General features: G+C 38.3%; 1 protein-coding gene across 1 annotated transcript; it reads right to left on the bottom strand.

Moving 5' to 3' along the window:
- Positions 1-9,154: 9,154 nt before the first annotated feature.
- Positions 9,155-15,771, bottom strand: LOC139950524 (uncharacterized). Its single transcript, XM_071949254.1, has one exon. It carries the CDS (start codon positions 15,769-15,771, stop codon positions 14,962-14,964), a length of 810 nt encoding a protein of 269 aa, XP_071805355.1. The 3' UTR covers positions 9,155-14,961.
- Between the last annotated feature and the right edge of the window lie 1,095 nt (positions 15,772-16,866).

The following is a 16,866-nucleotide window of genomic DNA, read 5'->3' as shown; positions in this document are numbered from 1 at the left end:
GACCAAATATTCACGCTTTGTCGGCACCAGTAATTTACAGTTTGAATTCACGTTAGTTGTTTAGGTGAAAAATAGGAAATTTTTACCTTAAAATCACTTGTCAATCAAACGTTTGTAACTAACTTCGACTATTCACGTGATTAAGCGGTAATGTCGAAGGGGAAATATAACGTAAAAATTAGGTGCCCAGAAATCCTTACAAAAATCACGTGTTTGCAAGGTGACGATTTGGTTCGAAATTATTCATACCTAATTTTCACGTAAAATTCACCGACAAAACTGGTTACTTTTTGGTGTCTGTTTACTGGGTTTACTAAAGTCTTACTAAAGTCTTACTTAGAGCCACGTAAGTGACCGATTTACGAGGGCTTCATGAATAAGGCCCCTGCAGCTTCCTAAAATACCCTTACTGCTATTCATTGCTGTATGCCGACCAAAAAAAAATGAACTCGAATGCACCAACTTTTGGTGCGGTCATTTTTATACTATACTTCTTCATTAATCTATGCCAGGTTATAATGGGTGGTGGAAGACTAAAAAATGTTACCGAGAGAAGCTGCCGACCCAGAGTATCCTGAAGACTCTTCTAAAGCTGGATCTAGAAATGATGGAAATCTCATCGGTATGTAAACCTGATCAAACTTAAACCCAATTATTGATGACTATATTGCACCATTTTGCTTTAACAGCTTCTGATCCCATCCAGATTCCATAGAAACCGAGCTACTGAAATCAATAATGCTGAATTGATAATGGTGAATCAAAAATGGTTGATCGATAATTATTAGTCGATATTGGTGAATCGATATTTGTAAATCAATAACGACTATTCGATGTTGGTGAATCGATAATGGTGATTCGATAATATTTGTGAATCAATAATGGTGAACCGATAATCGTAAAAAGATAACTGTGAATCAGAAATGGAGAATCGATAATTTGGAAAAGATAATGTTGAAACGACAATGGTAAATCAATACTGGTAAGTCGATAATGGTGAATCGATAACTGTCCAGGAGCCGCAACGCGCTGACATTACCATAGAGACAGCATGGTGCGTAGTTATAGAAGATAGGAGGAATGTACTTGAATATAAAGTGGTAATGAATCTGAAATAAAAGATTCGTTTTTTCAAATCCAAAATTATGTATGATGTATACTTTACATATAATTTAGTACTATTAGTTACGTTTCACTCCTAAGCTAGGAGCTTTGTAAATTATATGTAAGTAACATCATACATAATTTTGGATTTGTAAAAAGGAATCTTTAATTTAATATTCTTCCGCAATCCAGATGAACTTATTTAATGGTAATGAATCTATTCGTCTTATTTTCTTTTCCTTTTTTTCTGTTTTTTACTCTCATCAAAATAGTTGCACTTGATCAAACCTTGACTTTATAGATGTTTTCAAGATATTTATAGTTCCACAGCATTTAGTTTTCTTTCGGTCACATGAAGTAAAGAATTTATTTCATTAAATGTTTCACAATATTATGTTTTGTTTAAGACGAATGGCAAGCAGGTAAAGATAAGACAAACAGCAAGTACGTGTGGAATTTGGAACAATTTAAAGACGTCAATCCACTTGAAACTGACAATCTTTTAGGTGAGTTGTTGCTTCATGTACCAATTTGAACAAGTACAATCTATCGTCTGTATGGCACAGCCAATAGAACCAAGGTATGTCGTTTGGAACATGATTTTGCCTACAACCCTTGCGCCGCATCTATACTGAGCTAAATGTAAATGTACGTACATGATGTGGGGTTGTGTCACTTATTGGCACGGGCTTTAGGCTAGATGCCGCACGTCGTCATTACAAACTGCGCTGACATAGACGTAGGTTACCATAATTGCCGTATAATGAGAGTTAAGTTTTATATTCCAGCAAACCTGATTTGGTTTTACCCCATTACATTACTTTTTTTGTTTACACTTTATTTTATTTTTTATTTTTGATAACACAATATTACGTACAGTCTGTGTCCGTCTTATTAGAGAGGTTTCGCAGAGTCGCGGATACGAATACGCATACAGATATCGAACCGTACGCGTTCGCGTCAAGTGAGCTGTGTAGTTTTGTTGTGCAAAATTCTAACGAACACCCTCTACTTGAGGCTCAAGAGGGCGCTATTAACCAAATGTACAGTACATATAAACTCCACAGGCTAAACTGACATCCGTCGCCTAACTTTTTAGTCCGTTTCTCTTTTTTTGAAGCATGGTAACAATGTCAAACTACATCCATGTATGATACCTCTAAAAGACATGGTGAAAACCTGGTGCATTAAAAAATAACAATCCGCTCCAAAAACATAAACAAAATATAATCGTTCTTACTTAAGTGTATGGCGACAGATTCCCGTTTTGAGCGACTATTCTAACTTGTGTACAACGGTTATACGTCACATCCCCATGGACCTCAAAAAGTGATGACGTATTATGACGTATCCGTTCACGTAAGAGTATCGGTGACTCTTTGGAACCTCTCTAATAGGGAGCTGTCAACAACGGAAGAAACCTTTGACTATCTAATTTATTTATATACACGGAACAAGTGAAAAGGCGTCAGTTTGAACTTTATAACCAACCAGGACGATTTAATATAGAAACTTTTACTTGACAGTTGTATTAACTTTGCTTACCTTTCAGGTTTGTTTGAGCCAAGTCACATGCAATTTGAAGGTAACCGAATGAATGACGTAGGGGGTGAGCCCTCATTGTCTGAGATGGTAGAAAAGGCCATTGAGATACTTCAGAAGGCGAAGACGGGTTCTTCCTTATGGTTGAGGGTATTAAGTTATTATTACAACATACAGGTTTCTGGTTTTAGTAGAGTGTTGGTTAATTGGTTTCATGAGCCCTAGCCTTGTCCAAGCCTCTATACGCAAGTACCGACCCGCTCTGAATTCACGAACTGCATAGATACTATACCGCACGGTATACATAATAGTACTTTATACCGTGGGGTCGAAGCATGGCTTTTCGATGTATCAACGAGGTTACAACGAGTCTAGTTGCAGCCTCGTTGTATGAGGTACAACAACCTCGAAAAACCATGCTTCGACCCCACGGTATTAAGTACTGTTATATACCGTGCAGTATAGTATCTATGCAGTTCGTGAATTCAGAGCGGGCCGGTGCTTGCGTAAAGAGCCTTGGACAAGACTACATGAGCCCTTTGTGTCATTGCTGCTGCTTCGCAAAAGCTTGTCGTTAGGCCCTACCTCTTACTTATGTGGCTAAGAAAATCATTGACAATCTGAAACCTCGTTATATGGAGTATTTACATTGTCCGGCATCTTTGATGCCATTGTCCAGTCACAGATTGTATGTATTTTCATTGTTGATAACAAGACCACGCAGGTTGGCATGGACGACCGAATAATAGCAAAACATCAACCGACCTACTAGATTTTGTCACCAAAGTAGACATTGCTGCAAACTTGTAAACAAAAAGAATACATCCCAATTGGTTGCAAACGAACATTCTTAAACACTAGGGCCAACGTTTGTTATCTTTGTATTCATGTCTTTTCCTAGTTTTAAAATCTTGGTTGACAAAAACTTCGTCTATGATGTTCCTTTATCACGGTGTGGCCACCTTGATTTTACTCCATTCAAACTCATTGTAACAAAACTGAGGCTGGACGAAATAATAGTCTGGTGCCATGTTTGCGCAATGAATGTTAGCATTCATTACTGTTATGGAGACAGGGAACATGGCCGATATGGTGACAGCGTGATTATAAACCTTTATCACGGTGTGGCCATCTTGACTTAATACTCCATTGTAACCAAACTGAGGCTGGTGCCATGTTTGCACAATGAATGTTAGCATTCATTACTGTTACAGAAACAGGGAACATGACCAAGATGGTGACAGCGTGATTTAGACCTTTATCACGGTGTGGCCATCTTGACTTTATACCCCATTGTAACCAAACTGAGGCTGGTGCCATGTTTGCGCAAAGAATATTAGAGTTCATTACTGTTATGTAAACAGGGAACATGACCAAGATGGTGACAGCGTGAACATTCTTCACGAAAAAGACACACTACCAGATTTGTCATCAAATTTCAATCTATCTTGATTTGAAACACGAAGGTGGCCGAATTGACCATGCGCATCATGACGGGTTAGCCTACAACGCCCTGCATGATACCATTGCAATGGATAAGGCTGTAGCCAAGGCGATGTCAATGACCTACGAAATGGAGACTTTATTTATTGTAACTGCCGACCATAGCCATGTACTCTCTATAGGAGGAGCAGCTGATCGTGGTAGTCCAATACTCGGCAGAGGAGGTAAGTGTCATCCACAAATATAACTTTAAAGGCAGTGGACACTATGACTTCTAACAAGCTTAAGCTCAATGAAAATAAAACTGATACATCGATTGACCCTACTGATTTTGTCAGCAACTTATAAATAAAATTTGATTATCATAATATGACAATGATCAAGCAAGTTTCCAGCATCTGCCAATCAATAAAGTTTCAATTACGTAACTTAAGGAGAATCAAACGGTACCTGGATAAGGATACTCTCCATCATGTTGTCAGAGCTTTAGTCCTCTCTCGTATTGACTATGTCAATCTCCTTTTATTTGGTGCAACGTCATATGAATTGGACAGAGTTCAAAGACTACAAAATAGTGCAGGTCGTTTAATATGTTCCACACCCTTGAGAGAACATATTATTACCCCATCACTTAGGGAACTTCATTGGCTACCAATTAGAGAACGAATCCATTTTAAGATTGCTCTTCTCGTTTTTATGCTTTAACAAATCTACACCTCATTATTACCACTTTACTGTCACATTACACTCCTCCACGATTTCTTCGGTCCACACTTGACATCACTCGCTTGAATGTTCCCCGAGCAAACAAAGTTTTAGGTCAGAAGGCTGTCAGTGTGGCTGGGCCCATGATTTGGAACAATCTCCCAACTGCCATTAGGGAATCTAATACTCTGTCTGCTTTTCGTAAAGTCCTTAAGACTTAAAATTTTAATTAATATGTTATGTACAGTTATTGTTATTGGAATTACTCAAAATAATTATTAGCATAAAACCTGACTTGGTAATGAGTAATGGAGAGCTGTTGATAGTGTAAAACATTGTGGGAAACGGCTCCCTCTGAAGTAACGTAGTTTTCGAGAAGTAATTTTTCACGAATTTGATTTCTAGACCTCAGACTTAGAGTTTGATGTATAGAAACTAAGCATCTAAAAGCACACAACTTCGTGTGACAAGGGTGTTTTTCTCTCATTATTATCTCGCAACTTCGACGTTTGATATTTGTTTGTCTTTGACAATTACCAACAGTGCCAGTGTCTTTGAACAATTAAAAGCTATATCTTTCAAAATATCATTTGTATGCAAAATAGTATACAATGAATTTAAAGAAAGACTGTTTCTATTATTATTTATTTACTTCCCCTGTTTTCAAAGGGCGATATCTCTCGATAAATCTAACTGTTTGTATAGACTGCAGCTTTATTATGTTTTGAAACAAAAAGTAAACTCCGTTAAGTTACCCGAATGCAGTTTTTCGGAAGTATTAAGAAAACATGTTCGGTCGCCAGTCAAATAAGACGAGTTTTGTTCATCCGGCAACGGGGCCTACAGTCCCAGCCAAAATGCCAAAATGCCAATTCCTACGTTATATAAAACCATTCCCTGTCCACTTCCCACTGACAATAAACATCGTCTCCCCTGCCCCCGTCCGTCCCCATCTCAATGTTGAATGTAACCCAGAGGACCGGCAATCGGAACCAACATTGAAAGGGGGCAGGGGCCCAAAGAGATAAGGCGGGGATTGTAGCCTCGGTTACAACACCGCACACTACGTTTGTAGTAAATAGAAGCCAAAGGGGGCTTTGTAATTCTTATCCCCCTGGTTTCCAAGAAAATGGTGTTCGCGAGCACACACACAACCAACGTTTGGATCTGTACACACCTCACATTGTACATTTTTTTATAAATTTATACATAGAGGGCGCCTTGTAAATATTCCCAATAAATAACACCACAGAGCCAAATTGCCCTCTACGTATATTTTCTTACAGTTTGCCGTCTACATAGGGTGCGTTCGATTAGCTTCCCTTGGTCGACCCCGCGGTGCTCACTCTGGTGAGCCCCTGACAAGAACTTATTGGACGTTTACAATCGTTAAAGCTATTCGAACGTACCGGGGCAGACCGGGGTCGACATAGGGAATCTAAACGAACGCACCCATAGATTGCAGACTGGGACCCTGTCTTTATCCGCGTTGATGAAGACAGGTACCTGCTAATTAGATCCAGTGATTTCAATGGATACAAAGATGTAATTGAATAAATCAACATCAAGTCGAGCGCCATGTGGGAGCTCGAGCCTGCCCAGTGATTTCTCTCCAGATGTTCCAATCCAGCATGCAGGAGCGTAGTTCCTCAGCGCTGGCCAAGCCGGTTTCTCGATTCAGGGTGTCTACGAAGGAGAGACGTCTTAAATTGGATAAATTCAGTGAATGCTACCGTATCTGGGCTTGTTTTATTTGGTCTGAGGTAACCTCGGTCGACCAATCAAAACACAGATATGGAAAGCTTACTTTTGGCCGCCCGCATGGTATGTGTCCACATGTGTGGTGTATGTATACTATACATACAATGTGCATGAACTTGCATGTAATGTTGGTGTAGAATTTGCCTGCGTATCTTTATGTGAAATGAATATAGGTCAAAGATGAAAGTACGCGCCGGTTTGGAGGTCGGTCTCTGGTGTTATTAGGGACCTTTTACAAGTGACGTCATAACCATAGTTTTGGGGTCGCGGCTCTATGGGGCGCCAAATGTAAAACATTTATTAAACGCAATTATTTACATATAATTCATTATACAACACATAGTTCATTATTCATCGATTATTAATTTTGACTTATATTTACAAATAATAAATTTTCAACCACACAATTATACATAAGCTTTGCAAGGGTGATGACACACACCTCAAGCATAGAGAATCACACCGGATTCACCAACTCAAGACAGTCCAACCCTTTGAACCAAACATAAACACTGGTGTTGAATAGCTTACCATTACCCTCCATTTTGCTTCAGCTAAAGAATTTATTTTGTATATTTATTTTTTGAAATAAAGTGTAAAATAATACGTTTTAATATATATAGGCTCTGGCTACAAAATTGTCTCCATTTGCATTGGTATGTGGTAACCCGTTTTCTCCAAAGCCCCCCCCCCCATACATGTTTTGAAAACACCCTACCTTTGATCTTGTTTTTCTTTAATTTGTCCATTATAGTTGCATCATGCAAATTGCTCTCTAATACAACCCTTTCACGTTTCCCTGCATTGCTATACATACAATGCATTACACCCCACTTTTGTGGTCCAGTAATCCATTCTTTCATACGACCATCATTTGTACTCATACTCCTATTGGGGTTCGTAGCATAGTGCCTGCCCCTATATACATCCACGATCTTAGGTTAAAGTCACCTGGGCCAAATTTCATAGAGCTGATCGGCACAAAACTTTCACTTGGCAAAAAAAAGACTTCCTTGATAAAAGAGTATTAGGCCTACCAACAAAATGTCCACGTGGTTTTCAGTATAGGCAAGCAACAGCTGACTACGTAACAAGCAATATGCAACTGTGGCTGGTAAGCCTGTTTTTATCAAGGCAGAAATGTAATGCTAAACAAATTGTTGTGCCTAGCAGCTCTATGAAATTGGGCCCAGTGGTATTTCAAATTAATAGAAACTTTGACTGGCTATAATGTTCCCGTTTTTATGGATCCTTCCCTCAATCCATTCCCCCTATTGTCTATAATAGGAAATGTATTTTTTTCCGCCTCGCAAGAAGGTCCAGTTTGGATCGAAAGCTAATTATAAAAGGCCATCTACCCACTCATTGCTGCACGAAGCTTTTATATGTAATTCTACACGCCATTCCTCATGCAGTTATTTTGATATACATTATGGACAACTTCATTTTATAGGGCAACGAAAGCGTTCTTTCAATTATACACATATATTTGTTTGTTATAAAATTTATTACTTTTAAATACAAGCAAAATAGTGGATAACAAGATTTATGCGTTCACTTAAATCTAAAGGTCCCTAGTCACGAGCCTCGAAGAGTGACGTCAGATGGTCAGGCAACTGTTGGTGCGTTCGATTAGTATTCCAGGGTCGACCCCGGTGTGCTCATCCGGATGGCGTATTTTGATTTTTTCAAGGACGAACGTGGGCAGATAATTACCCCACATTTGTCCTGGGAAAAGTCGCCTGTTTTATTTCCAGGACGAACGTGTGCAGATATTTACCCACGTTCTATCTGAGAAAAAATACTCATCATCACGTGACCCTTCTCGTGGTGACGTCAGTGCACCTCGTTAAAGCCCCAAGTGCCCCGCTTTTCCAGGACGAACGTGGGGGTAATTATCTGTCCACGTTCGTCCTGGAAAAAATAAAATACGCCAGTTGGATGAGCACACCAGGGTCGACCCAGGGAACCTAAACGAACGCATCCATATAGTTTGTGTTGTGTACAGGGAGAGGGGTTTATTTGTCCAATGCGCAGGTGCGTAAGTCAGTCAATCCATGTGCTTTTGAATGAGGCACTGGGACCGATATGCTCGACCCCACCGGTCTCATCTAGCATCACTGGGAAGGGCTGATGAGCTTGTACAACTTATATCATTCATGAGGGTCACTACTGGTCTATAAAAAGAGAGCAAGTTGAATTCGAGATTATTAGACTATAATAAAATTATGCTGAACTTTACTTAATTGTGCGGGGCAAACGGTTGTTTATACCATTGTGCCATTTAAAAAAGCGTGCTCTGAACTATTTGACACAGCAACTTAAGTCTGATGGTTTCAAACTTAAGGGTTCGGATATTTTGTGTAGAATGACACAAACACGATGTTCACTGTTTTTCATTAAACTTGCAATGGTTGAAGATATAACGCTAAGTTTCCCTTAAATTATTACTTGCAGAGGTGCTGTAGCTTTTGACAAAAAGAGTAAAACAGTGTCAGGAAAAAAAAATCAGATTGTAAATTGTATTAACCAAAAACTGTAGTTTAATATCCATTAAAATACTCAAAACACAAAAACCAAAACAATCAACTGATACGGCGTCAATGTTCATTCCTTCAATGTTTTTAAAACACTCAAGTGACATCTGACTATTTATAAAACTATGACATAGATCTTAACTTCTGGTACAATGGATACTAGTTTATTTAGATTAGTTTATTTATTTAAAGTCACCTGGAAGTGGTATTTTTCCAAAATAAAGCTTTTGTCACTAATATATGTGTTTTGATGAGTGGAATGTGAATGAACAGTTAACTAAGGTTTAAAAAATCAGTTATTATGTTATTTACAAATTTAAGAGTAGACCCCGACCCGAGAGGGCGTTGTTCGTGACGTCAATCGAGGCAGACTTTGCCTGTAATGCGTAGAGTAAACACAATTGCAAAGTACATGTACGGACCAGTCGTGAGTTTGTACGTTTACAAAAAAAAAACTAGACATTAAGTGTTTGTGAACAAACACGAAGCTGTTCCGTGTTGTTTTGCTTGGATTATGTGCTTCATTGCCCAAGGAATCTATAACTGAAAAAAGATTCAAAAAAGTTTTGTAGCTCTTGATATAAGGTCACACTTCCCGGTTGACCCGTAAGTAAAGGTCAACATGGGCTCACAGCTACCAAAGACTAATCTGCAATGACCCGGAAGTAGAGGTCAACATGGGGTCAAAGTTGTTTCAAACTAATCTTGAATGCCCAAGGAGTCTATAACTGAAAAAAAAGTTTGATAATCGGTTGTGTAGTTGTTGAGATGGTCCCACTTCCGGTTGACCAGGAAGTAGAGGTCAACTTGGAGTCATGGTTTTTCATAGTTTATTTTTAATGCATAGGGGTCTAAAACTGAAAAAAAGTTTGAAAATCGGTTGTATAGTACTTGAGATATGGTTCTACTTTCGGTTGACCCGGAAGTAGAGGTCAACTTGAGGTCACGGTTTTTCCAAATTAATCTCCAATCCCCAAGGAGTCTTTAACTACAAACAAGGTAAGAATCGGCCCTGTACTTCTTGAGATCTTGTGCTACAAAGATTTTCCAATTAAATATGCAAATGAGGGTCATGTGGTTAACTAATTAAGAATTAAAAAAAGTACATTTTAAGTAAAGCTATGTTCTAAGCTTCAATTTGGTATAATAAACGCACTCTTTCGTATTATGGTTTGGGAGATAAGGCTTAAACAAAAAACGTTTACAAACTTTATGCTTTGGTTTTCTTCCATTAATTGTTTTACTGGTCAATAGAGGGCGGTATAAAAGATGAGTGGTCTTACTATCAACATCTCCTTTTTTCTAGTTAAATGTTCAGTTTAAAACAGGTTAAAAATCGGCCCGGTACTTCTTGAGATATGGTGTTACAAAGATTTCCCAATTAAATATGCAAATGAGAGTCACGTGGTTAATTAATCAAGAATTTAAAAACAAAATTACATGAGGAATTAAGCTTAGGTCCTAGTCTTTAATTTGATATAAGATATAACTCTTTTCAAGTTATTGTTTAGGGGAATAGGCTGAAACAAAAAGCGTTTACAATTTTGCTATTGTTGTCTTCCATTAAATATGTTTTACTGTCACTAGAGGGCGGTATGTAATATGAGTGGTCTGTATACTAGAGGAGATGTTTTTACTAGTCAAATGTTCAGTTGAAATGTTTATCTCAACAAGTTCAATTTAAAAGTTTAATTAATGTAAATAAAACGAATTTGACTCAAGATTGTTTGATTTGTTGGTTTCTTGAGTTTAATGCAGTAATTAAAGAGTCCAATGTCATGTCACAAAAAAACTACATTAAGGATAACATCCTTGTACTTGGTCAGTGGTTTGATGTTTGATTTCGCTTAACTCTTAACGGCCACCAAACTCTGCGCTTACGATCACCATTTTCTGCTTATTGTGCAAGCACGGAATACAAAGTGCGAGCTTGGAAGAACGGAATAAATCCCTGCTTAGTAGTCTATTTCGCTTGACGTAAGCGCAGAAAACACTGCTTCTGCTTAGCACTGAATATTTGCTTCCAGAGCAGAGCATATTGGGCCCATTCGCACAGGATTTTTCAGTTTGCAAGTTTCCATCATGATAGGCCTAGGTGACTAATGAAATTTACTACTCGACTAGTCGCACCTCAAACCCAACTATGACACTTGTCGAGATACATTACGGATTCTCAAGATTTGTGCCGCAATGTGATGCAAGCGCAATATTAATTATGTTGCGATTAGTAGTAAACAACACAACTGTTTCACTAAACAGGTAGTCGGGACTAGTTTTGCAGTCAACGTGTGGGCATGATTATAATGGAGTAGAGAAAAACACTAGTCGCGACTCAAATAATAGAGAGGTTTCGCAAGTGTACAGATAAACATACAGATATCGATACGTCGACACTTTGTGTGTTCAAGTGACGCGTATCCGCAACTATCGTATTTTGCATATACGTTCGTACAGGATACGGGAGCTTATATTTCCAAAAATATTTCCCACGGAATAGCTTTCACATCGTGCTTGATATAGAAAGAATTTGTTCAGTCATTTGCAAGCAAAAATTTGAGAAAATGTAGTGTATAAAATATGGGGTCTCTAATCGGTCATACGTATGTCAGAAAAACACCCATGATGAATGCGAGCACACTCAAGTGAAACATACCTATAGTTTGCGAAACAAAAATCAACACATGGCTGATGTGAACAGTTACGGTTATCATATCCGTATCTGTATCTGTATCCGCACGCTTGCGAAACCTCTCTAATAATTTGTAGTCGCGACTTTAACACTTAAGCACACTAGTCGCCCCGGCCTACTTTTGCACAACTAATTATAAAGCACGGTTGTCCTGTGAATGCAAATCAAAATTTTAAGTCACTGTTTTTGTAGTGACAGTTTCACAGGAATTGAGCACAATTAGTCCACTGTAGTAATTTTTTTGTTGCGAATTATGACGCTCAATAACACATTCCCTGCTAAGCTGTTAATTACGCTTAGCGTAAGTACAATTCCCTGAGTACGTAAGCGCTGCGTTTCTTCCTTAAAAAAGTCATTGGCACAGGACCAGACCAAACAACATATAGCTTTTAAAACACAGAAAGCTTTATTATAAGCAGCTCTATACAAATGACCCACTCAACCACAAGAGAAACGTCAGCATAATAAAATCGCTGCTTTTGTATTCCTGCCAAAGAGTTTTTGTTTGTCATGGTATAGTTTCCGAAAAGAAAGCGAAATACTTGAATTAGTTTAGGCAAATGGTCCCCGGCGCAAACAAGGTGACTTCACCCGTAAATGAGTCCAAATCCCAGGCGTTCTATTTTCGTCGTCCACGCTCGTCGCCTGAAACGAACCCGTTCAACTCGGTCCCAAACCAACTCGGTCCCAGTCATACGTTGACAGTTTGTTCACTAATTTCTCAAAAACTACAACACCACAGCAAGTAATATTTTAAGGGAAGCTTTCAACTGTCATTATATTCAAACTGTTTAAGTTTGGTGTAATTCTGTGGACACCATGGTATGTCGTCGTCGTCAAAAACCCCTTTTATGTACGCACGTTCGTTAAACGAAAACCCTAAGCCTTCGTGTACTAAGCATATTAGTCCAGAACTCGGTTAGGAAACGACGAAACAGACACTACGCTGTGGTCCAGAACGTATGTAGAAAAACAAGACAAAGAGACTTGAGTAGACTCCTCTCAAGAAGTTACAACTCATGATAGAGAATGTTTAACAATAACATGTAAGCGACTGCATCCAGTTATATTCAAGTGTGTAGACTCATCTCAAGAAGTCACAACTCATGATAGGTACATACTGTATGGCATTTACCAAAGAGAATATTTAACAATAACATGGAGCGACTGCATCCAGTTATATTCAAATGAAGATTACGTGGTTAATTATTATTTTTTTTTTTTTTTTTTTTTTTACATTTAGAGTAAAGCTTATGTTCTTAGCTACAACTTGGTATAATAAACTCACTCTTTCGTATTATGGTTTGGGAGAATAGGCTTAAAGAAAAAAACGTGTACAAATGCTATGGGTTTTAGGCAGAAACAAAGAATAAGAAAAAAAATAAAAATCTCGACAGAAACAATACCTGTTCCGACGGTAGGTCGGAACAGCTAAAAAATATTGTTTTTTTACTGGCAATGCCGACCAGGTGTATTGCTGCTGAATGCAGAAAAATACTTTTTGAAATGTACCAACTCACGACTTGGACGTAAATGTACTTTGCACGTGTGTTTACTATACGCATTGCAGGCAAATTCTGCCTCGATTGACGTCACAAAAGAGGTAGGCGGAGTCAGCCCCCCGAACAACTTTATATATTTTTTAAACATATAAATCGTGACAAAAAATTATTCAAAAAATTGTTTTATTGTTCGTGAGCATATATTCTTATGTTTGAAAAAAACAAATATATATTTCCAAGTGACTTTAAATATATGTATCAATTAATATGTTATGTATTCTAATGTTAATTCAAACCCCAATAATGTGTTTTTGACGGCCTGTAACGTTAATGTTTAAAGGCAGTGGACACTATTGGTAATTACTCAAAATAATTATCAGCATAAAACCTCAACTAGTACAAAACATTGTAAGAAACGGCTCCCTCTGAAGTGACGTAGTTGTCGAGAAAGAAGCAATTTTCCACGAATTAGATTTCGAGACCTCAAGTTTAGAATTTGAGGCCTCGAAATCAAGCATCTGAAAGCACACAACCTCGAGTGAAAAGGGTGTCTTTTCTGTTATTATTATCTCGCAACTTCGACGACCGGTTGAGCTCAAATTTTCACAGGTTTGTTATTTTATGCAGATATGTGGAGATTCACCAAGTAAGAAGACTAGTCTTTGAAAATTACCAAAAGTGTCCACTGTCTTTAATTTTACTGTCAGCGACACTTTTCTGTAGTAAGGGGGATCAAGATGAAATGCAATATTGTGTAAGTAGCTCGTATTCCGAAAGATTAAGTTACGATCAAAATGATGGTGTGTTTTGTTGGTATACCTTTTTATAGCAAGATTGGTTTGTTCAAAACGAATACCGAAACGTTTCATCTGCATTATTTAAAAATCAAGTGCTCTCTCGTGTAAAAAACAAACAAACGCAACACTACGAGGAAGAGTTGTATACTTTACTATATCGGGACGTGGTCGCGAAAATACGGCACAATACAAATGTCTTCCGGTAACTTGACAACGCTGTATCTTTTTGATCACAATAGTTTTAATTCATAAGTATTAACAAATGTATCAACAGATGACAACTGTAACCGGTTTTTATGTGAAACTTTTCTATGTCGTTGCATGAACAGGGTGCAGCTATAGTCACCAACTTAATATTTGGAAATACAAAATGACCGGCGAAACAGGCGGCCATCATGAATTATGTTTTTTGCTGTCTCGGTCTGTATCAAGGAAGGTGAATTGCTTTGCTTTTCTTTACTACATACTAAAATATCCAGTTTTGTGTGTTTTATTTTTAGTAATTTTAATTTTTTTTTTTTTTTCGGAACAAACAAATGATTAAAAGTCGTCATCAAGTACTTATTAAAGCACCTTGTAAACTGACATTGAAAAGCAGACATAACCAATTTCCCCAAAAGTTTTATAACAAAAGGGATACACTGATATTTAAAGCACTGTTAACGTGACAAAACAATAAACACGTTTGCAAAATCACGCTTTAAAATATAACGTCTTTTATCAGATTAATTGTCCTATGCATTAAAACATTATCTAAACAAACTGCCCCATTTTAAGACAATTAACTAGTGGTTATTATATTTTGGAACACTATATAATCGCCCTTTTTATAAAGCGTTGTCTAAAACATTAAAACGTTTCCGTGTGTTTGTATGTTTGATTTAGATTTCGTACAACAGGAATCCAGTAAAAGACGTGTGATGGTTAGTGCTATGTACGAGACCGTGTACAGCTAAGTGAACTTGATCTCCACGGTGCAGGGGAATCACTGCACTGTTGCTCACTTGATGATAACCTGCATCGTTTACATGCCCTGTAACAATGATGTTACCGTTCTTCATCAGCTTGACATATAGGTAAGACCCACTTGATGATTTCAGGACTGAGAACATCAATACGTATACCCCAGGCACATTACACGTAAACGTGCCGTTATTCAAGTTGAAATCAGTCCCTTCCTCTGAAAACAATAACTCCTCAAAGATCAGAGGATCCCATGGGAATGGAGGACTGAAGGCGTTATTTCTCACTGCAGTGAAGGCGGACCGTCGCGTACTACATTCACCTGCTTCACCGGTCTGTCCAGCTGGTCCAGGTTCACCCCTCTCCCCCTTCAAACCATTCATCCCAGGCAGACCTTGAGGTCCTTGTTTCCCTGGTTGACCGACTCCTTGATCTCCCTTCAGTCCATGATCCCCTTTAGCGCCTGGCTCACCAACCAGTCCATCTGACCCCTTGTCTCCTTTAGCCCCGGGTTGACCTACCTCACCAGGGGAGCCAGCATCACCTCTAGGGCCTACAATCCCTTGACCATGGTTCCCATTAGATCCAGGGATTCCCGGTATACCGGCTGGGCCCTGGCAGCAAGAGTTACACGACATTCCCGGATCAGGTGAAACTGCTGCTGTAGCCACCAATAACTGAACTTGCATAAAAGCCAAAACAATGGCCACTGCTATAGTAATCTTCATCTGTAAGTTGAAAGACAGACGGAAAACAAACAATTACAACATTTATAGCAGTGTTGTTTTTGTAGCCGGGAGGGCTGGCTATATGTCAGTTGGTCCGAACTTTTTATGTATACGCCCTTAATGTATTAGATTTGATAAAACGGTACATTAGTTGACTAACCGATTTAAATTATAAGTTTGATGAACTAAATCGGTAAATGAAGTGGTTGTTCATTTTATTTTGAAATCACTTTTTTTTTCAAATGAACTGGACTAATAAACAAAGTTAGCTTTAGTATAGACGATCTGACCTATGTTTACATTCAAACCGCCCTCTGCTGACAAAACACTATTAACGTCATGTTTCGCCGGGCACTGAGTTGCGTAGTCATAGTAAGATTGCGTACACTTTCTAGCTGGCTGCCAAAACACAAAGGTTTTGCCCGGCGGTATGCGCGCGAACCATGTTATGGTTTTCGTGTGACGTCAGAGGTCACATCGTCTATAGTCGTCAGAATAACCCCCCATTCTCATGTATGGTGTTTGTTTTGCAGGAGCAGATATACTAATGAATTTGTATGTTTAAGTTTACAGGGGCAGATCCACTAATGAATATGTATTTTTCTCCCCAAAGGTTGTGAACTCTTGTTATTTTGCTAATTTTGCACCTTGGTTTATGAATAGGAGTGCAGAGGTCAGTGCCTTCAGTTTTCTTTGTCTTTGTCTGGTCACACAGGTTGGTGTGAATAATTATATATTGTTGTGCATTGAAGGATTGAGCTACTTTGCATGAAGTCGTGGTATGCAAGATTTTAGGGAGTGACAGTATTCTCACATTAGTTCTTATGGAAGAAGGATCATGAAATTTTGAGTGAGAGAAAGATAGAGAGAACTTGAATTGGTATTTGGAAGTGCCTATATCTCGACAGTGTCGCGCTACAATTATAACCTTTGAGGTTGTTGTTTTACTGCAATTTAAGAAACAGATTATTCAGGCTGTTAAATTAAGCAATTGATTGGCAGAGAATTGAGGCGGAAGAGATCGGCAGTTTAAGATTGGAAACAAGGAACAAATCGTAAATTGAAAATTTGCTTATTGTTTTTGAGGATATTGAT

Source organism: Asterias amurensis, chromosome 18, assembly GCF_032118995.1.
Source record: "Asterias amurensis chromosome 18, ASM3211899v1".
Classification (NCBI taxonomy): Eukaryota; Metazoa; Echinodermata; class Asteroidea; order Forcipulatida; family Asteriidae; genus Asterias; species Asterias amurensis.
The sequence above is the reverse complement of the archived record's forward strand: the minus strand, read 5'-3'. Positions and strand labels throughout refer to the sequence as shown.

Excerpts from the sequence above, each read along its gene's own strand:
- LOC139950524 (XM_071949254.1), bottom strand. The coding sequence starts at position 15,771 with ATGAAGATTACTATAGCAGTGGCCATTGTTTTGGCTTTTATGCAAGTT.